We start from the raw sequence: 25,270 nt of genomic DNA on the forward strand, positions 1-25,270 counted from the left end.
TATCAACATTACAACTATCTTGTATTCTCTACACTTCTATTCACTATGCAATCTAATCATCTGTATTGTTAGTATTATTATTTTCCTTTTCCTTATTATTATCATTCAGAATCTTTGAGGTAAAATTTATGTAACTTGAAATGTGAAAATCTTAGCTGTACCATTTTGATAATTCGACAAACCACATCACCTACGTCCCTAACACAACAAAGTATTTCCACCTCCCCAGAAATTGCCTCATGTCTCTCTTCATTCTTCCATCTTTACACCCATCAAAGGTAAGCAGTGCTCCCATTTTTTGACATTAAATTAGGTGTACATGTTCTAAAACTTTATAAATAGAATAATACAATATGCACTCCTTTGTGTCCTGATTATTTTCCTTCGCAAATATGTATCGCTAATTTTAACATACCCAGAAACATAAACCTCCCCAAGACTCTTTGTACATATTCCCAGAAGCATATGTCACTGAAATGAATATTCAAGGATTCACCACGCAAAGTGTGTCCTCACCAGGACAAAGCCCAGGTCCTATGCCTCCTTCCATTTTATGTCAGGATAATGTCATTTTTTTGTTGTTGTTCTCATGGAAATATGTAAAATTGTTTTTTCTTCATCTACAAAATGTTAAAACTCATTAATAAGCAATAATAAGCCATGGAATTTTTCATATTTGCAAAGCTGATATTCAGGTAATAGGACCTGATCCAAGCTCCTGTGCTGTCAGAGTATCATCTGTCTCCGTTAGAACTCACCCCTCTTCCTGGGTAGTGTGTGGACAATGCTGTTGCGAATTTCTTTGGTTTTGATACTATAGACAATGGGGTTGACTACAGGGGGAAAGAAGAGGTAAGCATTGGCCGTGACAGTCTGGAGAAGTGGAGGTAAATGTCGTCCAAAGCGATGCATCAGGGAGAGGCTGACCATGGGCACATAGTACACAAGCACAGCACAAATGTGTGACACGCATGTGTTCAGTGCCCGCCACCGCCCTGCTCCAGAAGCTATTTTCAGTACTGTATTAAGAATTAGCACATAAGAAACCACAATGAGCAATGAGTCTAGTCCAAATGTGAAGGTAATGACAAATAGACCCAGGTTGCTATTGGGGCATGTGTCTCCACAGGGCAATTTGATCAGATCCGAGTGGAGGCAATAAGAGTGTGTGAGGGTATTGTGGCCACAGAAAGGCAGACGCTTCAGGAGAAAGACCAGTGGGAGCATGAGCATTATACTTCGCAAGGCAATGGCAGCACCCATCCCAGTAATGCGGGCAATTGTCAGCATGGTTGTGTAGCGCAGTGGGCTGTAGATGGCCACAAAACAGTCCACTGACATTGCCAGAAGGACACCTGACTCCATGAGAGTGAAAGAGTGCATAGAAAACATCTGAAGCAGACAACCACTAAAACTGATATCATTAATGCCAAAGAGGAAGATGCTTAATACAGTGGGCATGGTGGAAGCAGAGACACCAAATTCCACAAAGGCTAGCATGGCCAGAAAGTAGTACATGGGTTGGTGCAAGGAAGAGTCAATTCGGATGATGTGAAAAATGAGGCCATTTCCCAGAAAGATGATGGTGTATATCAGGCAGAAGGGGATGGATATCCATATATGTTCTGCCTCCAGCCCCGGGATGCCAACAAGAGTGAATGTTGAAGGTGCAAATTTTATGGAACCATTGAAAATGTCATGGTGATGCTTTCTCTGAAGATATTGGGAAGCACATGGAGACTGAAATATATATGTTTCTATTCAGTTATTGCACATCAAAATCTAAGCTTCTAACAGTCATATCTAAGACATTTCCTCAGAAGAGTGGATGAAAAATTGATTTCTGAGAAAAGGGCACAGGTAAGCCACGGTGAGTGGATGACAAACCTAATTGGTCATACAGAAAAGTATTCCAACATAGGCTATATGCCAAATACAGAAGGCATTAATAGAAATCTCAAGTTGGGTCATCTATGGCAGTGAAAAACAGTTAAAGTAGCATGGAGATGATGGATTCACGTGAAAATTATGACTGAAGAAACTGGTAACTTGTAGTGTTTATAAAGGGAGTAAATGAATAGTCAAAGTAATAGAACACTAATAAAGAATATCCATAGTTCTAACTTTTAATTGACATGTAATCTTGGGATTATATTAAAATTGATCTATATTACAAGTTATCTGAGACCCAGATATTTGCTATAAACAATAATAGTAACTTAAAATAATATTTATATATTTGTATCATTATATGTGGAATATAGTAAATATTAAATGTATAGAATAAAAAGAACAATTTAATATATTAGAACACAAGGACAGTATCTCCTAGAATAAAGTATTTTCCATTTTTTCTTTAACTTACCAGTTCACTCTTTCTCCACCTGCTGTCCATAGAAGGTTAGGAAAGCTCCTCTGTATTTTGCAGAAGGGTCAGAGTCTTCTGCTGGAATCTGGGGTCAGAGAGGCATCAGTATCTCACAAGTCACATGTGATGGTGGGGCTAAGGTGCAGGCTTAGAGATATTTATCTGTGAACAAGATTATTAACACTAAAGTTCCACTTGTATGTAGCAGAGCCTTAGGTATTAATGTTGGAGGCCAGAAATGGAATTCAGGATGGGGCTCAGGGATAAGAACGTGACTAAGGCTGAACTATTTTTCCCATGTTGGGCCAGGCTCTTGGTTAGGCATAATTCATGAGCTACTAATAAATATTTCCAAATATGCTTGATTTTTACCATATCAATTTCTGTATTTTAATTACTCCTATCATGATCAATTTCAGACTACCAATGAGATGCTATTAAATGCAGAGCTGAAATGAGCATAATCGGCTTTCCTAAGCTGGTGCAAGCCAGCACATTATGCCATAAGGCATAACTATAGTTGGTTCTAGACCCCAGACACTTACCTAGGTGGAACTGAGAGCTACCACATCAATCAGCGCATACTGTTTGTTACTGTTTACTTTCAACTGGGCTATGGGCATAGTTGCTACTGCTCCATATATGTGCCTAGTTGACTGGAGGACACAGAAACAGAATGAGTCGGAATCCCTCAAGAAGCAATTAATAAAGAATAATTATTTCCAGAATCTTTGGGTTTATTAGAGAGAAAAGGAGGGAATAATTCCCACTGAGAGGCATGCCAGAGACTGTGCGTAAGAACATGCCAGTATCAATGCAAAACCCAAATAAATATAAAATAGTTATATAATATCATTAATTATAATTTAAATATGACATTGGTTTATATTTCTTATATATTTTCCCTGCATCTTTTAACTTTGTTAATTTTGTCATATACAATCATTTATAAAACTTTTCTGTAGTCGAGTTAACATAGTTTTTATTTATATTGTATACTTTTCATTTTTAAGAAGCTATTCCACACACAGAGTAAAAACTAGAGAGATTCAGAGTTGGATCTAGAGCTAGAGACAGAACTGCAGATAGGGATAGCAGTGTAGATAGAGATAAAGAGAGATAGAGACAGGTATCGTGCTAGACAGGCAATAATAATGTTAGAGAGAGAGGCTTGAGCCCATCTGAAATTTGTTTTGGGGACTTGAGTAATTAGGGGTTTTACTTAATTATTCTCAAATGTATAAACATTTTTTCTAATACCATGATCGATGTTTGGTCTCCAAGCATTTTGAGGGATTACATACATTTTATTTTAAATTTTCATATAAATATGGATCCATTTCTTGACTATTATCTGTTCTTTGACCTGTGCCTTTTTTGTTATTCTGTTTTTATATATGCGTTCATATTCAATTGGTCATGCTATGTTTTTAAGTTGTAATGCTGTTTTTTTGTATCTGTTATTTCAAATAAGAATTAAAAGCCAGCATGTATAAAAATAGAGCAATTACCAACATGCAGCTAAAGCCATAACTCTCTCAGAAGGAAACACGGGTAAATCTTCATGAACTTTGATTTTACAATAGATTCTTAGATATGACACTAAAAGGATGAGTAACAAAAACATACATAAATTGGATTTCATTAAAACAAAAAGTTTGTGCAACAAAGGAGTTTATTAAGAAAGTAAAAAGATAGCCTATAGGATGAGATAACATTTTTGCAAGTGATATATTTGATAAGTGTAATATCCAGAATGTATGAAGAAAGTCCTACTGAGAACTCAAAAGCAAAAAGACCAACAACTCAATTTAAAAACATGCAAATGACTTGAATGAGTAATTTCTCCAAAGAAGATATACAAATGACCACTGGCGCATAAAACACAAACCAAAACCACAGTAAGATGCCACTTCAAACTTATTAGAGTGTCTATAATTTAAGAGAAACAAAATGAAAAGTAACAAATGATATAAGAAAATTGGAATCCTCATATATAGCTGTTAAAAATGTGAAGTGGTGCAACTTCTGTAGAAAATATTTTGATGGTTCTTCAAAAATTTAGACATTGAATTATCATATAACCCTAAAATTCCTCTCCTGGGTATATATTAAAAACATACATAAAGATTTAAACAGGTGCTTATACTGAAATGTTCATTGTAGCATTATTCACAACAGGCAAAAGGTGGAAACAAAGAGAATGTACATAAACGGATGAATGAATAAACAAATGTGATATATACACCCAGTGGAATATTATGTAGCAATAAAAAAGAATGGAGTACAGATGCAGTAAGTCCTCATTTAATGTTATGAGTACGTTTTTGGAAACTACAACTTTAAGTGAAATGATGTACAACAGATCCTCAAATAGCACTGTTTTATCCAATGTTGTTTTGTTAAATGAGAAAAAAATTGATATCATTCTATGTCGTTTGGCTTAAAGTTTCAATTTCCAAGAACGTATGAAGGGACAACATTAAGCAAAGACTACTATGTAAGTTATAGCGTAGATGGACTTTGAAACATTATGTTGAGTAAAATAAGCCAGACACAAAACAACAAATATTGTAAGATATCTATTTATATGAATTATCTAAAATAGGCTGATTTATGGAAACATATAGTAGACAGAGGTTACTATCGGACTGTGGAGTTATTGCCTAACAAGTATAGCATTTCCGATTGGGTTATGAAAAAGCTTTGGAATGACATCATGGTGATGGTGGCACAATACTGTGATTATAATTAATGACACAGATTTATACTGAAAAATGGTTAATATGGTGAACTTTATTATATATGGTATATGGTATTACATATAGTATATTTATATACTTTATCACAATAAAAATTGAAAGAAATACAAAACACAATACAAATTATTACTTTGATTGAATTGAATTTATTATGCGTTGTTTTGGAGAAAATTGTTATTATAATAAACTATGTACAATAAACAATTCTTTCATTTATCTTAGGCATATGTACATTTCTATTATCATTTTTGGTGTTTTTTTTTTTTTTTTCTTTTTTGAGCTGAAGTCTCTCCCTGTTGCCCAGGCTGGAGGGCAGTGGCACGATCTAGGCTCACTGCAGCCTCCACCCATTCAAACCATTCTCCTGCTTCAGCCTCCCATGTATCTGGGATTAGAGGCGTGTGCCACCACTCCCAGCCTATCTATCATCATTTTGAATGTGACTTTGTTCATATTCTATTTTCCCATTGGTTCTTGCCATTGTATAAAACATTATTGATTTTTATGTTGTCCTTGTATAACTCTGTTTACTTTCCTGTAATTTATATTTAAGTGATAGTATCATATACAAAAGACATTTAAAAAAATGAATAAAAATATGTAAATAAATACACCACAGATTCCAAATTTGTCTTTTTTCTTCCCCCAATACCTGTACCTTTTTTATTTATAATAACTAAGACCTCAGTTATAACACAATAGTTTGTGGTAGTATTGGTCTTGGATCTCTTGCTCATATGAAATACAATTCTCACCTTATCAATCGCTTATCACTCTATAATTTTTTATTTTTTGATTTTGTTAATTCTGTCTAGAACAACATATCAGTTTTAGCTAAGTACTTCCAAAATTCCCTGCTTTAAATTTTGTGGTATTCTGTTTTAGTTCCTCTCCCCTCCCCTCCCCTCCCCTCTCCTCTCCTCTCCATCCCCTCCCCTGACCTCCCCTTCCCTTTCCTATTTTTACTAGCGGAAGGGTTAGTGGTTAAGGAGACAGTAGAACATGAAACGTTCTTCTCGTTTCCAGGGTAATGGCTCAGTAATGTTTCATTCAGCAGCTACACAGCAACAGCCATTTCCTAAATCCTTTCAGAATATGAGTGCCAAACTGAAAGTTTATTTAAAGATTGTAAATTCAATCAATTTTATCTCTACCATTTTAACTGTCAAAATGACATCTATATAACTGTGTAGCTATATACGTACATATGACTATATATATATTCATATACCTATTTAAGATAAGGTGTTTCATGCATTCTGTATGTGAAATTCGCATGTTCTTAGCTCCCCACTGCTAAAATCAATTATACAAAATCTTCATGCTTTTCATTCATTTCCTCTGTCTTCATACTGCAATCTATTCCCTCATTTTCCTTCATGTTATTACTTTAATGGAGAAATACAACACTGAGTGTATATTTCACATTAGAACGTTCAGAATATTCTGTAGAGTAGGGAAAAAAAAACTATGTGAAGTTTAACAGATGTGCTGTGAAATGCAAATATTTTGAAGATAATTCAAAACGGCACCTAAATATTTAGTGTAGTACTAGTAGGAACAAATTAATTGGATTTTTTAGAATGTCTTAAGTATTCTCCCTTCCTAATAATGGGAATTATATAGGAAGTTTATTTCTGACTTTCTTAATCTTTGGTGCACAAACTTCTGTGCATGTGTGCACACAAACTTGTGTGTGTGTATATACACATATATGAAGATATATATACATATAAAGGTAGATAAATTAGTGTGTGTATATGTAAATGTGTGTTAATACATGAATACATTTCTATAAAAATCAGAGAAAAAGCTAAGCATAAGCCAAGCATGAACAGGTTGTAAGTGTTTAAGACAGCACCTCAAATTTCTCAAGGTTTTTTTTTTTCTTTCTTTCTTTTAGGTGTAAATAAGATCATTTTTCTTTTTTTTACATTCTCATGGCATTGCTCTAGTCTTTTAAGAGGGAGAGATTGTGAAAATGTGTATTGATGTGAAGGAATTAACAGTCTGTAGGTAATATCATAGATAATTACGTTTGGTGTGATTACATTCTTTTTTAAACATGTTTCTTAGAAAATGTTCTCCTTAATCTTCTTTAGCTTTTAAAAAATTCTTATTTAAAAAATGTATCACCCAGGCATATAAACTTTCAGTCATTTTACATCTTCAGTGATGTCTCTGTTGATGCAATGATGCTCTATTGATGACTTGGGTCTAAAATCTCCACGATAGGAAGAAAATATGTATCATCTTTTAAATCATCCAGGTAATCTCATATGTGTTAATTTAGTATTGGTTATTATTTGCTTTAATTCACTATTATTCACTCATTAAATATATATGTATTATGTGTCTATTCCACACAATAGACTTTTTTGAGATGTCAGTGAGCTAGAAAATATTTTAGGGATAACATTTTAACTTAGAAAATAGGTGTTGATGGGGCCGGGCACGGTGGCTCACGCCTGTAATCCCAGCACTTTGGGAGGCTGAGGTGGGCAGATCAGGAGGTCAGGAGATCGAGAAAATAGATGTTGACAAAAATAACTATAATATTATGGTTTCATGTTATTGGTTCCAGTCTCTTCAGAGTACAATGGGAGTGCTGTTGTACATTTCAGCAGAATTTCAGACTGACTATAAAACGCCCAGTGACTGACTCAAAACCCCACTCTCTAGCGCTATGTAGGAAAAGTCAATCTGGATTAAACCTAAAATATATTTTTCTTTTCTCTATTATCTTTATGTATTTTTAAGTTAAAAGTCATGAAAATAGGATGTCCAAAAAAATGAAGAATTTCGTTATTTTAAAGTATTTTTTTCAAAATCTTTGAGTGCCTTAGTCAAATGCAGTGGACACTGATAGATATCATCCTTTCAAGTGTATTTGAGGATTTCTATGGATTTCCTTTATTTCTATTCCCTAAAACAGACTTTTTAATTTTGACAGCATTCACTGATAGGAGAGAAAAGTAAAATCACCCTATCTTTAATTTGTTTGGTCTTTACCCCATAAATGATGGGGTTTAGCATAGGGGGCACCACCACATAGAGACTGGCCACGAGGATGTGAATGTGGTGAGGGATGGTTTTACCTCCAAAGCGATGGGCAAGAAATGAAAAGAATGCTGGGGTGTAGAACATAAGTATGACACAGATGTGACAGCCACATGTACTAAGGGCCTTGAATCTGGCAGCCCAGGAAGGTACCTGAAACACTGCCTGAAGGATCATTGTGTAGGACATAATGATAAGCACTATATCCAGTCCAGTAGAGAGTAAGGCCACAATGAGACCATAAATGATGTTGACGTTGATATTGTCACATGCCAATCTGGCAATGCCCATGTGCTCACAGTAAGAATGGGGAATGATGTTTCTCCCACAGTATGTAAGTCGGTATACCAGGAAGATGAATGGACAGCAGATGAAAAAACTCCTGACCACAGCTGCTATGCCGATCTTCCTGATGGCTGATGAGGTTAAAATGGCGGTGTATCTCAGTGGGCAACAAATGGCCACATAGCGGTCAAATGCCATAGCCAGGAGAATAGCAGATTCTGCCACAAAGATGAAATGTATGAAGAACATCTGAGATGCACAGCTACCAAAGGATATATCCGTGGAGTGGAACCAGAAGATAGCCAGCATCTTAGGAGCTGCAGCTGTGGAGAGCAGGATGTCTGTTGAGGCCAGCATGGATAGGAAGAGATACATGGGCTCATGGAGACTGCGCTCAGCCATGATCAAGAAAATCAAGAAGAGATTGCCTGCAACAGCCACAATGTACATAGAAGAAAAAGGGATGGAGATCCAGGTATGCAAGCCTTCCAGCCCTGGGATTCCCATCAGGACATACCACACATCCTGGGGATTAGTGCGATTATGACAAAAAGGAGCCATGTGTACATTTTATTCCAGGCCTAGTGCCTTTAATGAAAGGCCACAAGCCTGAGGATTTAGGAGCATTGTCTCAAGCCGAATGAGGTCTGATCAGATTTTTTTTCTTTCCTGTGTTTTCTTCTCTGGGAAATGTGAGTAAAATGGGTTAATAAGCCTAATATTTAAGTCCTACCAAATAATTTAAATTTTTGTACCTTGAAAAAATTAATAGATATCATTTAATAACTGCTTAATATGTGCCATACTACTTTACAAACATTAGCATTAAATCTTAACAATAACCTATTGCAAAGCCCTTTAAATAACCCTGATATAAATGATACTATTTTTACAGATATTAAAAAAAAAAAAAACCCATAGACTTTCAGCCTCTTATTCTAGGCCTTCCTGGATTTAAAGTAAGGATGGGTAAATCTGAAAGCTCTGCTCTTTACTACCATCCAATGCTGCCTATCAAGATAAAACTAGATACAAAACGCTGCATCAAATTTTTGACTAATCACATCCCTAAGGAAAATAGAGTTATGAACTTGAGTTTTGCTGCTTAAGGAAATGGGATGGAATTAAGTCGGACAAAATAGATTTCAAGAAATATAGCATATATGCTTTCCTCTACATTTATTGGCCTTACTTATTGTTAAGCCGAATGCTAGCCATTGAAGACACACAGCAAATTAAATTGACCTGCCAATTAATCTATTTCTCAAAAATATAAGATAAGGCATTATAAATTTTGGCTCTTTGCAGTGCCAAATTGAGTTGTGTTTTAGAATGTATACACCTAATAGGTAGTAAAGAAGAAAATATTTTTTTTCACTTCAGTCACTGATTGAAAATGAGACAATGCATTTTGTATTTTTAAAAACCACCACAGTAGCAAATAATTTAATGTTTTCACATTATGTAACAGGAGTCTATATTACTTCAATCAATTACTAGTTATTACTAATTACTAGTTCCAAAAAAATGTGAATAGAAGCAAGTGTAATATTGGGTGAAAAGGCAGATTAGGTGATGCAGCACTGGGGCAGGTGTCATATACATAGATTAGATAGGTAGATAGATAGATTAGAGGAGAGAATAGAATAGAATAGAATAGGACAGAACAGAGCGAACAGAACAGAATAGAAACATGGGTATAAACATAGATAATGATATATGAATGACAGGTGGCTTCTATACTCCCTCAGTCCCCTTTCTCAAATAAAAGCTGGCTAAAGTTCTTGTTTTTCGAAATGGCACAGGGGCTTAAGAAATGACTGCTCCTCCATCTCTTGATTCCATTATATTTCAGTATACTGATCATTGTATAGCACAGTCTGCTACCTGTACTTTTATTTTTTGTTAAGTGCTAAATATTCTGGTCTCAAATTTTATATGATGGAAATGTTTTGACCTCATTTTTTGAGTTGCAGTTTAGAATATAAAATATCCACACAGTTGGCCAATTTAGCCTTGCTTTAAGTTGGCATGCAGTTCCTTAAATATTAAGACAAAATTTGAAGTTATTTAACTCTGTGGATCTACTTTGTTTACATATTTGTTTTACTACTTAACATATGTCTCACATTGTTGGAATATTTTAAATAAACTCTTGATGTTTCAGAGAAAGAAAAGATTAATTTTGAAGCATCCTGACGCAGATCTAGGCTGGAGTCTTGCATGTGAGTGAAGCATAGTTATAGAAGGGAGGATTACAGTGATTGGGGCTTCCTCAGGAAAAGAGGGATGGGAGAGAAGAATCTAAGTGAAAAAAACATACAGGAGTGAAGATGGGAGGAAAGGAAAAAAGGCTTTTCAGGCCTTTAAAATTTTTTTCTGGTGATCTTTTGTGATACCAATGTTTTATTTCGTTTTGTTTTTCCTATAATATTGTCACCTGTGATTACCCAAATTATAGGTCTGGGTTCCTTGTAGCATTATTCTAGGATATTCTGTTGGCATATTCTGACTGAATCATGAATGTATTCACAGAGTGAAGACAGTGTGGCATAATAGAAACAGTATAGCTCTAAGGACATATATAATTGTATTTAAATACTGGCTAAATCTTATTCTGACTCTATGACCCTGGAAACGTTATTTAATTTAAATTTTAGTTCTCTTGATTGTAAAACACCTAAAAATAAGCATACATTTAAAATGAGTCATTTCTGAAGTCAGTATTTTAGGATGGTAGCTACATAAGTCAGTTATATCTCCATCCCAACAATAGATGACGTTAGGGCACTAACAAAATTGTAGCAATTAAGACCAAAATTATTGTCGATTTGAATAAGTTGAACTTTTGGGACTTCAAACTGAGATTGAATTGATTTAGGGTATCCATAAAGACCAGGAATAATTTTCTTATATTGGGCGCATGATATCAATTGGTAATCTTTACCCTGATTCCGTCATTTAGTTCATAAGATGCAAATAGTTCAGTATAGTGACGGACACGTTAATTTTGAAATGGAGTTTTATTTTTGCCCCATCACCAGTATAATATCTTTGTTACACAGGAAAGAGTTAAAAATTTTGGAGTGCCAGCTTCTTAATTCATCATCTGTGCCTAGGCCATCACCTGATGCATAACAGTTAATAAACTTTACAGAACAATGCACACACTTGCACACACACACAATAAACTATAAAAATTTTTCATTACTGAGCATTAATTACTAGAATATAAGTTCATTGAATCTTTATACAACATTCAAATCTGCATACCAAAGAAAATGAGCATCATATAAACATTCTAAGATAAAAATAAAATATTCTTTTTGAAAATGACCCACTTGATAAAATAGCACAAAAATACTACAATTGCAAATCAACTCCAGCTAAAGCCAAGTCCAGTATTCCATGGATCAAAAATCAAGGAAAATGCAAGATGAGTAAGCTGTTGGAAGAATGAATGGCTCCTGCAGTTTCTTGACTTTGTTTTTCTGGTGTCACTTTCTACATGTTTTCATTGAGAATAACTCAGTTTACTTACTTGTATTTTCTAGAATCCTGAAGGTATTTAGTAGTTTGAGAGGAGACGAAGCAAGGAGATATCCAAACACAGATAGGAAATCTGGGACTATTTATACTTCTTCAAGGCATCTCTTGGGCCCAAGGTTTTCAGCTCCAGAGGAATGAATTTTACTCCTCCCAAGGAAGGAGATGACCCAGAGCTGGTTCTGGTACATCATCCACAGAGAGAAGCATGTTGCATTCTCTTCCATTGTAATTTGTGCATTTTTATTTTCTTTAGCCAGCACTCTCTGACACCTAAGTTAACACGTACGTCTGTATATCCAGGTCTTCCGTCCCTGTAATATCTTGTTCCCAATAAACCATCGGCATATATAGGTTGCCAAGGACACATGTGAAAGAAGGGCTTTGCACTTCTTAGATGGCACCTAAAAGTTAATTTTCTCATTTTATTTCCCTTTAATTTTAAAGCTCTATTGCTTTTCCTCTTTTCTCTTAGTCACGTGGTAAATTGGGTCAGAATCAGAAGGGTCAAGAAATTGTTAGCTACTGTAGAGATCCCAGTTCCTCGAAGGATGCTTTAATGAGAAACACAGAAGAAGGTAAAAAGATAGAAACAAATACCACGATATTCATGCGATTAAAAATTGGCTTCACATAGATAAAACAGATTTATGGAGAGAGATGTTTTCTTATTAATTTCTCCCAAGTGGAAACGTCCAAATATCTGTGATTTTCTGATATTTTTCAAGGAATTCTTAAAAGCTTTTTTCACCTATATTAGTAAAACTTAGTAAAAAAAAAAAAAAAAAAAAAAAAAAGTAAAGCTTTCCTGTAAATATGATGTTTGACATCAGCTGACCCTGATTGCATGACCTTGATTGGATTGTAGGCAAGTCCCCAGGTCCTCCAATCGGTCATCTAGACATCTTAGTTCTCACTGACTGAGAGAGGTCATGTTTTATTACGTAAGTGTGAGTGCTATATGGAGAGACAGATAAGAATTATCACATGCATTTAAAGTGCTTTCATTCAAAGGTCTTGAAACCATAGTGATGGTCAACCTTGCTTTTTTAGACATTAACAAAAAAAGGATAGTACTTATCTTCCCACCTATCCTTGGAAAACAAATTAAAAGAATCAAAGAATGTTAGAGAAAAAGAGATGCAGAAAGGACAAGGAGAATTTAGGGGAAAACAGAAATTGATATCTGCACCTGACAGCCTTGTAGTGACCAGAAGAACAAAGAATAGAATCCACGGGGTATACTGTGCTGATAACTTATGGTATTTTTAGATTTGGGGACTCTAAAGCTTTAACTCCCCCAAGCCCTTGAAGAATCTTTTTTTATTCAACAGATGTTTTCAGTAAATAATGATTTCTGATACATATAATAAGCAAGACGGCAGTGATCCAAACTACAACTACTGTGATAAAAATACTTTGTTACTACTTTAAAACACACCTCCAGCAATATTCTATGCAGATGGAATAATCATTATTCATAACCTTTAATATGTTTAGTTTTCTCATAGAGGTCTACAGTCTTTGAGCCACATGCTTTAGACAAATAATTTTCCAAATTTTATAAAAGTTACATAATCATGTTCTTGACGTCAAGTAACAATATCATCGGAGTCTTGATATGCCCTTAATAATCATGTATCTATATGATTATCTAATATACCTAGATATGTTTACAGGGAATATATAAATATTTATTATGTAGAGTAAAGATTATAAAAATTCTCAGATAAGTTCATGTCAGAAATTGCCATCACTTTAGGGCAGATTTTGCTGTTGAAAGATTCAGTTTTCTGCTGGCTGCAGTGGCTCATGCCTGTAATCTCAGCATGTTGGAATGCCGAGGTGGGCGGGTCACAAGGTCATGAGTTTAAGATCAGCCTGGCCAATATGGTCTCTACTAAAAATACAAAAATTAGTTGGGTGCGGTGGTGGGTGCCTGTAGTCTCAACTACTTGGGAGGCTGAGGCAGGAGAATCACTGGAACCCGGGAGGCAGAGGTTGCAGTGAACCAAGATTGTGCCATTGCACTTCAGCCTGGACGACAGAGCAAGACTTTGTCTCAAAAAAAAAAGAAAAAAGAAAAGAAATGAAAAAGAAAGAAAGATTCAGTTCTCAAATTTCTGTGATGAAAAAATGGATAAGTGATTGTGGCCCTGTTAACCAAAATAGCGGTAAAAATGGCTTTGGCTACTGATTTAATTTCTGTAAATTAAGGATGTTAAACTGCTTGAGATTTTAGCTCTAACTCTGCTTCAATATGTAAGATACTTCTAACTGAGTCTAAATAATTGTTCTATAGGCAAATTAGAGTCCTGGATGCTAGTGCTTCAACCAAAAAATGTAAGATACAATCAAATGAAAGCCTTCATCTTACTATAGGACCTGAGTGGAGGAAATCCAAGAGAAGAATTCTAGATGGTCCTTTCTTTGAACAAGCAATTTGGCATAATTGGACACCTAGTTTCTTCTCAGTGAGTTAGTAAAGCTGGGAGTTGGTGCCAGAACAGAGAGCACGATTATGAATTTATTTCCTCCTTGTTTGTAGGCTGTAGAGCAAGCTTGTCCAACCTTTGGCCTGTGGGCTGCATGTGGCCCAAGATGGCTTTGAGTGCTGTCCAACACAACTTTCTTACAACATTATGAGATTTTATGGGACACTTTGTGATTTTTTTTCTTTGGCTCATCAGCTGTCATTAGCATTAGTGTGTTTTATGTGTGGGCCAGGGAAGCCAAAGATTGGACATCCCTGCTGTAGAGTGTCTCAGTGGTTGGGAGCAGTATTTGTGAGGCCTTGTAACTTTTTCAAGGTTTTTTGCCCTGCCGCATTGAAGAACAGCTTGAGCAATAGCCACTCTTCTTTCCAGGTGGAGTTTGTGAACTGCTTTACGGAAGATCTTTATCTGAGAAGAATCATTATTACAGTATCTCTTAGTTTAGCTAATTAGGTGCTTTTTTTTTAAGAAAGGATACACCAGGACTTACCTTAAGGCTTGATGAGGTTTGTCTTCCAATGCATCAGAATATGTGTGTTGTGCAGAGACAAACTTCTATAGAAGCCAAGGTGACTGCTTGTATTAAAGAAACAAAGCTTAATTATTTGTGCTCCTCCAAGTACATTTTCTTTGTTAAAATTTATTCTAAGGCTGGGTGTGGTGGCTCACGCCTTTAACCCCAGCACTTTGGGAGGCCGAGGCAATCAGATCACCTGAGGTCAGGATTTCGAGACCAGCCTGGCCAATGTGCTAAAATTTATTCTAGGCATGTAATTTTTGTTTTGGTGGATTTAATTGCATTCCTGATCATCTTTGGCTGTCCTTCCATATTTTATGGTGAGGAACTAAGAATACAGTGGGGATTTCTATGAACATGGTGCAATTAGTTATCTGGCCAGTTACTTTGAAGGCTGATTAGAAAGAAACCAAGCTAATCCAGTAATACTCAAATGCCAATAACTATTAGTATTTTCTCTTGAGACAGTTTATCAGCATTCAATGTGTGTTCTTTTGCATAATCTCTCTGTTTCATATATTACACATTAGTTCCTAGCATCCTTTGCACTGAATTTCCCAGTGTCTGGATTATCATTGATTTGGTTACTACATACACTAATCATTTTGCCAGAACTAAAGAGAAATGAGTACTTGGCTATCTTTTAGGCAACCTTAAACAAGTAATTCACCTTTTCTGCCATTTTCAGCCCTACCCCTCACACATGCTTTATAAGTAATTCCTGTGCTTTTCCAGAAAATGTTCTTTGCAGATACTGTTTCTTCTCATTGATATCCTTTTATGTAGACATATAGATTTCAGATTAATCTATCCTGTTCTGTTTTTTAAAAACTAATATTTAAATGTATATATTTATCAATTTGTTTATATAGACACTACTATTATTTTCTTCACAATGTCTCTGTTTGTATATCTATAGTTCTAGTGGATTAGAGAGAGTCGCAGAAATGAACACATATTCAGGCTGCCAGGTTTATACGTAAATTGATACTTTCACTCATATTCCTTACATTTATATGTTATTATTCAGTACAGAAAAATGCATAAATAAAAATTGTTTGATAAATTGGCACAAAATTAGCAAAAGTTTTTAACAAGCAAACAGACCAAGAAAGAGAACATTACCAGCATTGCAAAAGCTAAACACTGATCCTGATTCAGCAGTACTGGCCTGAACGCCTGCATTTCCTATGTGCTAGTACATGGTGCCCAGACTGCAGGGGCGAAAACTACACTTTTACTGGAAAAGCTTTAGGATATCAACTCCTACTGCAAAGAAGCAGAGAAGTTCTTGGCTGAGTTGGTATTATTTTTTTAAATTTTTGCAAGAGACTTCCTAGAAAATGGACTATTTTTATTTCCTTCATCTAGAGGCCTCTATTCACTACTCTAGCAATTCTCTTCAGGAAGTAATGGTCACAAATATCCTACGGAATGGAGACACAGTCTCAGGTAGAACATCTCTTAAGTCTATTTAACAATAAGATTTTGATAGGCCTAGGAAAATAGGGAGGTGTAGCATAGAGCAGCCCCGGGCATTTACCAGTACTGGTTCCTCCGTGGCCTGTTAGGAACCTGGTCTCAGAGCAGAGGCGTGAGCAAGCATTACTGCCTGAGCTCCACCTCCTGTCAGACTGGCAGTGGCGGCATTAGATTCTCATAGAAGCGTGAATTCTATTGTGAATTGCCCATGCAAGAGATTTGGGGTGCACACTTCTTATGAGGATCTAATGCGTAATGCTCTGAAGTGGAACAGTTTCATCCCAAAACCATCCCCTTCCTGACCTTGTCTTCCATAAAACCAGTCCCTGTTACCAAAAACATTGAGGACCGCTGGTGTACAGTGAACATCTGCTTGTGGATTTATTATTAGCAGATCAATTTTACTAAAAATACATTTCTAATCCTGAACCATGTCCTCTCACTTCTAGGAAATGCTGATCTCTCCCACTGGACCTTAGCTTTTTCATGTAAGAGTTAAAGGATTACAAACTGAATAAACTAGACTTTCTGATTTTCTGAATCCTACCTTTGTCACCTCATTCTCAGTAATATCCTTTTGTTTTCTCATTATAATAGCTGTGACTTCATTTAAGGGGAAAGGTACAATGATATGACAGTCTACCTATTAAAAGAAAGAGCTGTGCTTCCCTAACATCACTATGGCTGCTTTAGTAATGCTTCTTGGTGAAGCTAGATAGTAGCCACACAGGCCTTACAAAGGAATCTGGTAGCTGCTTCTCACTGGCTCTGCAGGCTACCACATCAACAACAGTTTCAGCTGTTGTTGCCTAATTAATGGAAAACCAGTTTCTTTAGAAGTTAGTGATATATGGGAAAATGTCTCTACCTGGCTTCTTTAAAAGCTGCATAGTACCAGACAGAGTTTTGTTGTTGTTGTTTGTTTGTTTGTTGTTTTGAGACAGAGTCTCGCTCTGTCACCAGGCTGGAGTGCAGTGGTGCAATCTTGGCTCACGGCAACCTCCACGTCCTGGGTTCAAGCTGCCTGATTCTCCTGCTTCAGCCTCCCGAGTAGCTGGGACTACAGGCTCCCACAACCATGCCAGGCTAATTTTTTATATTTTAGTAAAGGCAGGATTTCACCATGTTGGCCAGGATGGTCTTGATCTCCTGACCTCGTGATCCACCCGCCTCGGTCTCTCAAAGTGGTGGATTACAGCCATGAGCAGTGCCCAGCCCAGACAGTGTTTTAGACACTTGTGATGTCTCCATCTGGTCTTCATTTCAGGACCCGGGCTGATGTCTCTGAAATTGCCTTTTCTTCCCCAGGAGAGGTTTAGTTTTTTGTTTTTGTTTTTAAGTAATTGGTTCCAGATACTGTAGAGGCCTTTGCAAAACAAATGATCTAAATTACTAGTATTCTAAATCTGTTTCTTTCTGCATAAAACTCAGTAATCGTATAAGTTTACTTTCATTGAATCTTTTATTTTTTTTTAACTAATATTCTTCCTTTGGGCTGAGTTTTAAAGATTCTGAAGTTCTTCATAAATTTTATCATCATGGTATAATTATACAGCTCTAAAATAAGCAATGATTTCTGAGTATACTTTTAGTTTTTTTTATCATCTGTTTTTTTTAATGGCCTTTATTATAAACTATTTTGGTTCGTATTCTATTGGTTGCCATAATCTGAACACAGATACTCATAGTATGAAGTCCTCAAATGAACCTTCCTACTCTTCCTGTTAAACATAACTCTCAAACCAACAACTCAGTTGTGTCAAATGTGTAATATCGTTCAAATAATAAATATAAGTTAATTTTGATGCGTCCATATGACTGGCTGGTGGGAAACATGTTGTCAGTTATTGAAGAGTTCTCTGCTTCCCCAGTGTTGTGTCAGCTCTGCTGTGTATGGGGAGTAGATGCTTATTCACTGTCAAAGCATTATAGGGAAGCTTCTTTGGCCATTGAGAAACCTATGAGACATTCACATGACCTCTGCGGATTCAGCAGCTAACTTCTGTTTTTATTATAAAACTGGGGCATAGGAATCTTGGCAAATTGGCCACATTGCAGTCTGCCAGGGGAGACCATGCAGACATTTATTATCATTAGGGAACTTGGAGCAGTACTGGCACCTGACAATGATCTCAATTTAATGAATGACAGCTATTATTATTATATAGAAAAAACAAACAAAAAAAAATTTCATTGAAATTTTCTCCTCTAGAACCTACCTCACAGTTTTCAGCTCTGACAGCTCTAGCAGAAGGTAGATTAGATCCTCTTTGATATCAGGAAATTTACTCCTTTATCCTTCAAATTAACCCTACATTCTAACCCAGAAGAGCTAACCTATTTTTCTAGGAATAATTTTACACTTGTTTTTCTAACCATATACTTTCCTCTATCCAGAAACCATTTGTGCACTTTGAGGCTTAAGTTATTAGAAACCAAAGCCCATATTTTTGTTTCCATATGAGTCAAATAAGTAGACAGAGACTATTTTATTTAATGAAGTCCAAAATGAAAAGAAAGGAAGGCATAACTACAAGAAGGCAAATCTAGTTAAGTTTCAGTTTCTTAACTAGGTTTGTATTAAAAAATACAAAGAAATATTTGCATTTTGGTGTAAAATGACTCTTATGTATTATTTTGTCCAGTTTTAACACTTACCTCCTTAGATCCCTGACAGAGCATAGGAAGACTAAAACAATTATTTTCTTTTTATCCATGCATAGATCTGTACCTAATTTCCTTCCAGTCTTTCCTTCTCTGGAAAACAGCCCTAGCTTACGTAGAGGAGTACTTCTTTATGTTCTTTTATCTTTTTTCTTTTAAACTCAGAATAAGTCAGTAGCAGTCTCATCTGTTTGGAAGATCCCGTCCCTTTAGATATAAAAGCCAAAAAATCAGAGCAAAATCTACTTCCAGTCTTGTAGCAGTGGAATCCACATATAACATCTAAAAAATAAAGATTCTGATTTTAATTGGACCTGGTGGAAGTTAAATCCAAAGTCATATTTCTTTGTGTCCTCTTTATAAATGGTAGCTGCACTGTCCAATACAGTGGCCACTGAACTGAACTGTCCAATACGATGACATTCAACATTAAATATAAATTAACTCAAAGTAACTGAAATTGTAAATGCAGTTATTCAATTACACTACTATCATTTCAAGTGCACAGGTGCCATATATTCCACTTAGGTTATTTTATGGTATTTTGTAGAACATCTCCATCAGTTTAGAAAAGTTTCCTTGGACAATTCTGGTCTATACAAGTACCACAACATTCCTGTGAGTTGGCTGTTTTCCATTTTGAAGATTAATTAAGTCAACCTAAGAGAATGAAAGAAACTTCAAGTTATCTACTTTGAAACTTGAAAACCTAGGCTTTTAGTCCATCTTTGTTTTGCAGCAAAGAAAATGCTCAAAAGTACGTTTGAAGCAAATAAACAGTTTTTTCCTCTGTCTTAAATATGGTCAAACTGATAGAGTGACCTACATGTGTCCAAGTTGACACAATGGAACTTGTTTGTTGATTCTTTGACTACATTTAAATATTTTTAAAGTCAGTTATCATGGACTCAGGGTAAAGCCCTAATTTTAATAATTTTTTTTGTGGCACTGATTTTTGTTTATTATTGTTGCTGCTTTTCTTCCTTTTTTTAAAGCAATAAATCTTCATCTCTCTCAATATCTTTTCAGAGAAAAGAGCATAAGCATTCTGGCACGAATCTGTTGGGTCTTGACACTGTAGATGATGGGATTCATTAAAGGTGGGAAAAGGATGTAGATGTTGCCAATAAGAACATGGGCCACAGGGGAAAGGTGCTTGCCAAAACGGTGCACCATTGTGAGGCTAATGATGGGGATGTAAAATATAAGGACAGCACAGATGTGGGAGATGCAGGTGTGAAATAATTTATGCCTCTCTTCCTGAGAGGCAACTGCCAGGACTGACTTAAGAATCAGAATGTAGGAGAAAAGGATGAGTATAGCATCCAACAACAATGTGCAAATAACCAGCATCAGGGCATAGTAACTATTGAATCGGATGTCTGAACAGGCTAAGCGGAGAAGATCCTGGTGCAGGCAGAAAGAGTGAGAAAGGATGTGAAAACGACAGTAATGAAAAAGTTTCAGACGGATGATGGGGGGTGTAATAAAGAAAAAACTCCTACCTACAATAGTGAGCCCAATTTTAATAATTCTGGAATTAGTCAGGATGGAGGAATAACGCAGTGGATTGCAAATTGCAATATACCGGTCAAAGGCCATAGTAAGGAGGATGGAGGACTCCATGAAGGACAGACCATGGATGAAATAGGACTGGGCAATGCAAGAATCCAGGCTGATCTCTTGAATCAGCCCCCACAGGATCCCCAGCACTGTGGACACAGTGGACAGCCCCATGCACAGGTCGGTGAGGGCCAGCATGGCCAGGAAGTAGAACATGGGCTGGTGCAGGGTTGGCTCAGTCCAGATCACGTGGAGAATCATGCAATTGCCCAAAAGCACCATGGCATAGATAGAAGAGAAGGGGATGGAAAACCAAGGATATTGCTGCTCCATGCCAGAAAATCCAGTGAGAAGGAATGAAGAATTCGTGCTGGGACTTACTGAAGTAATCATTCTGGAACTGAGATACATATGAGAATATTTTTCAAAGGAAATGTTTCAATTTCAGCTGAATAAAATGAAATTTCTAAGTAAACAAAATGCCCTAAAAATTATTAACTTAAAAAAATATAGCTGAGCAATTCTATTTCTTTTGAGGTATAGGATCCATTGCCTTTGAGAAAATGGCCTTCTTTTGATGTCATTTAAAAGTCATTATTTTTTCACTGTCTAGATGTGAATATATCCTTAGAAGCCATATGCAAAAACAAATAAGAAATGTATTAGTAAGAGAAGAAAGCAAGCTTTTAAAAAATATGTTGTCTAAGACATTTTCCCAGGGATAGTGGTGAAATTTTTATACCAGTAAAGAGCAGAAGTTCTCAAAATATTATTCTCTTCTCTCCAATTCATTAAACATTTGAAGTGAAGAGTAATCTTTTGGCTTTAAATATCATTAGTCCATTAAAGTAGTCACTTTGTATCCATCATTTTCCATTTCATGCTGTCTCCAAGTGTATTTTTTTCTCCAAAAAGTATTTAGTGAAGATACTCCTGTTTTCTCCTCCTCCAGATGACATGGCCAGCAATTACTTATTCTTCCTTGGTGATAAGCAGACAGGAATATTTATGCATGAGACCTTTGGTAAATGATTTCTCACTGGAGCTCTGGCCTCTTGAGATGCTCAACTCATTTGTGCCTTTGAGATGTAGAGAATTAGATTGAAGGCACTGAGCCTCTGATTGCAGCTCAGTGCTTCCCATTCCTTTGTTCATTCAGTTAATGGGTCAATTAATTATTTATTTAATATGTACTTATTCAATGTATTGGCCAATTGTGTTTTCTTTCTTAGAACCTGCAATTCTACATATCACAAAATCAGGCTCAAACAGCTAAGCTTATAATTTCAAAAGCCTCATGACAGGAGAATCAATTAGCTTCTTCTTTGCATTGTTTGCATGCTTTAAGTTCCAGCCCTGAGAATCGATATAATTTTTTTAAAGCTCTAATAATGTAAACAAGTGTTCAAAAGTCCATGCTTACTTTCATGTTTGATTGAGTAACTTCAGGATGTTAAAGTAACTTCAGATTTGGGCTACCTTTTACGTCCTACTTTTCAGGTTTGTCTTACACACCTCACAACACAATTCCACAGACTTCTCAATGTACTCTGTATACTAGACTGACATCTTCTAGCAGTCTAACCATTGCTTTTTCTTGCCCTGACTCCTTCTCAGCATTGAACAACTTAGCCCACTATTTTTAATACTTTATTTTCCCATGCAATGCTTGAAGTTTCTTTGTTTCTTGCAGAGGATTTCTCAGTCTTTTGAATACATGTCTTCTTTCATTTCTCCAAATCCAATTTCTCTTCTTTCGTAAGATTTTTCTCCAGATGTTCTATTTGTGTAAAATATTCATCATCTTTTCCTCAACTTCTTTCTATCCTTTTAAAAACAATACTGTATTGTTTCTTTGCAACTCAACAATCACTTTTCAAGAATTCACTTAAGACAAATTTCTCTATGTATCTATTATTTTGGCATCACATTTTAATTTTAAATAAAACTTATAATCTGATATTTATTAGCTAAATGTTTAACTAATATCTCTGTTATAAACTAAATTCTAAGTTCCTTAAAGTGTGGACTATGTCAACTTTTTCTTACTCTTTGAGATTAACGTTTGCACCTCTAATTTCTGACTATTTCTGTGAGCTCAAATTTGTGATTACAACTGCCTATTTGATATCTTCTGAGTGTTTAATCTTAAAATAAGAATGATGCCAATCAACTACTTGATTTCCTCCCAAAGTCTATTTTCCGTCCCTTTTCTCCTAATATTATAAAATGACTCCACCAATAATACAATTGTATAAAATAAGCCTTGAGTCATTTTTTAAATTTTTTATTTCTCTCTTTTCCTTTCCTTTCTCCATCAAATCTTTCATCAATTTCTATCATTTCCACCAGAAAAACATCCCTGATATGCCCACTTTTACATATTCCCATAGTCTTGGTTTATAATATCATTGGTTCCCTAGCTACTATAGTAATTTATTAAATTAATAATAATTTAATATTATTACTAGTGAATATCATGATTTATCCGATTGTCCTCTAAAAAAATGTATTATTTCTGGAGAAACCAAATTGCTTTTCTACAAACATCTATTAAATCACAATCACACAAGGCCTTTGTTGAAAAAATACTCTGATGGCCACTCACCCATTGCTCTGATGGTAAAATACGAATTCTTTATCATAGTCAAAAAGCCTTGTATAACTGGGCCCACCTGCCTCTCCTATTACATCTTAGACCACTGCAGCCTACACTCCTTAATATTTAGGTATGTTTATCATCCTCAAAACAAATTAAGTACATTCTTGTCTCGGGATCTTTGACCCTGGTCTTTTCTCTGGTCCGAATTATCTACCCCAAGTATTTGCATGACAACTCTTCACCATTAACTTTTGAGTTACTCCCTCAGGGAGATTTTTCTAATACTGTTCCCCATCTAGGTTGTCTCATTTCTTCAACCCCCTCAACTAAGATATTTTCATCATAGTATGCTGGTTTATATTTATACCACTTATTATATACTGAATATACATTAGATTCATTAGAAGCTCTAGAAGATTAGGAGCCATGTCTGTTTTTCAGCTCAAGGATAGGAAAAATAAGGCTTAGCAGAGAGTGGACGTTTATAAAATAATTTTTAATTAATTAGTTATTCTATGAAATAAGAGCTGTGTAACTACAGAAATATAAAGATAATATGATTGTGAACATGCCTGTCAAAGTGTGTGTAAAATCATCTGTGTACACTTGGTCTTTTCTGATCTTGGGCCACCAATTGAGGCATCATATAACAGGCTTGGATGGTTTGTAAAACAGATGCTGCTCCAGGGATCTTGCTGACCGTGGATACCACACTCAAATTTTAAACATGATTTCTCTCACTTCCATGACTGACTCAGACATACAGTCAAGGATCTGGGATTGGTCACAAAAGACGTAAATATTATGTGATTGTAGGTATGTGTTAAAAGTATCTACTTTCATGCAGGCTTCTTCAGACTAGCTACAAAGGTTATTGCTGCCACCATGGAAAATATCTGCCTTTTAGGATTAAAAGAGCAAAATACATGTTGAAGGATCTTTTTTTCTTTAATGTGTTTTGAGACGTAGGATGAAAGAGCATAGTTTTGATGAAGTAAATAAATGAAGAGTTAAGGAAAAACGTGGCCAATATGTCAAGTGTGCCAAATACTCCACCTGTATTTAAAAAAACAAAAGATTTACAGTTTTCCAAGACATCATATTGTGTTATGCTGAGAGTCAGTGTATAGTATCTCTCTCTGAGTTTCCAGCAACCAGAACAGTGCCTAGAAGAAAATAAATAGAGAAGACAAATAACAGTGAATTTGAGTCTGGAGCAATAAAAGGGTTTCAACGTCCCCTCTGAGCACTGTCTGGAATGTTGACTTGGAAAGCAAGTCTGTGATTATGATAACCAGGTCATTCTTTCAGGAGTCTTTTTTGATGCCCCCTGATTAAAACTGACCTACGTGTGCAGAAACTCTTCTTTTCCTGTCTTTTGATAATAATTCCCTACATGATTACTCGCTTACTTTAAGATAGGGTAATGACCAATAGTCATCATTAACCCCAAAGAAATAAAGAAAGCATATTGCGTTTGAAAGATAGTTTTTTAATATAATTATATAGAACTAAAACACTCCTACTTGCCCAGGCAGTGGCGTTTTCGCTTGTTCTTAAAACATAATTACTGAAAGACACCCACGTGTCCTGCCTTCGACAAAAAAAATTGTTTGTCCATCCTTTAAAGTTCATTCCACTAATGGTCCTTTCTAGACACCACTAGAGGTCAGAAGTGGTCCATTAAACTTCCTTCCCTTCCTACTTCAGAGAATGCATAAGGCAGGTCTGCTTTAGCATAAGCGAGGTCAGGCTCTCAAGAGTCTTGGCATGGCTGAAGAGATAAGAACATTCTATAAGACTTGTCCAAAGGACTGGGTGTTTAGAGATTCTGAATATGCTAGTTCAGAGAAAACCTATTTACCACAAACCTGAAGTAGGCTTAAATTTCCAGTTTACCTGAATGGTTATGACCTATATGCATTT

At 35.8% G+C, this 25,270-nt stretch overlaps 3 protein-coding genes across 3 annotated transcripts; all 3 read right to left on the minus strand.

Annotated features, from left to right (window-relative positions):
- Positions 1 to 747: 747 nt before the first annotated feature.
- On the minus strand, positions 748 to 2,991 carry LOC116524983 (olfactory receptor 51I2-like). The gene is made up of 2 exons (XM_032240500.1): positions 2,935 to 2,991; positions 748 to 1,713 (listed from the first exon to the last, which is right to left on the minus strand). The coding sequence occupies exons 1-2, from the start codon at positions 2,989 to 2,991 to the stop codon at positions 748 to 750; spliced, it is 1,023 nt and encodes a 340-aa protein (XP_032096391.1).
- Positions 2,992 to 7,991: 5,000 nt separating this feature from the next.
- LOC116525307 (olfactory receptor 52Z1) lies at positions 7,992 to 9,076 on the minus strand. Its single transcript, XM_032241106.1, has one exon. It carries the CDS (start codon positions 9,034 to 9,036, stop codon positions 8,071 to 8,073), a length of 966 nt encoding a protein of 321 aa, XP_032096997.1. The 5' UTR covers positions 9,037 to 9,076; the 3' UTR covers positions 7,992 to 8,070.
- Positions 9,077 to 20,193: 11,117 nt separating this feature from the next.
- Positions 20,194 to 21,153, minus strand: LOC116525016 (olfactory receptor 51V1). The gene has a single exon (XM_032240522.1). It carries the CDS (start codon positions 21,151 to 21,153, stop codon positions 20,194 to 20,196), a length of 960 nt encoding a protein of 319 aa, XP_032096413.1.
- Positions 21,154 to 25,270: the final 4,117 nt, after the last annotated feature.

The sequence above is a fragment of the Sapajus apella genome, unplaced genomic scaffold (genome assembly GCF_009761245.1).
Source record: "Sapajus apella isolate SASKATOON/1434 unplaced genomic scaffold, GSC_monkey_1.0 scaffold47, whole genome shotgun sequence".
NCBI lineage: Eukaryota > Metazoa > Chordata > Mammalia > Primates > Cebidae > Sapajus > Sapajus apella.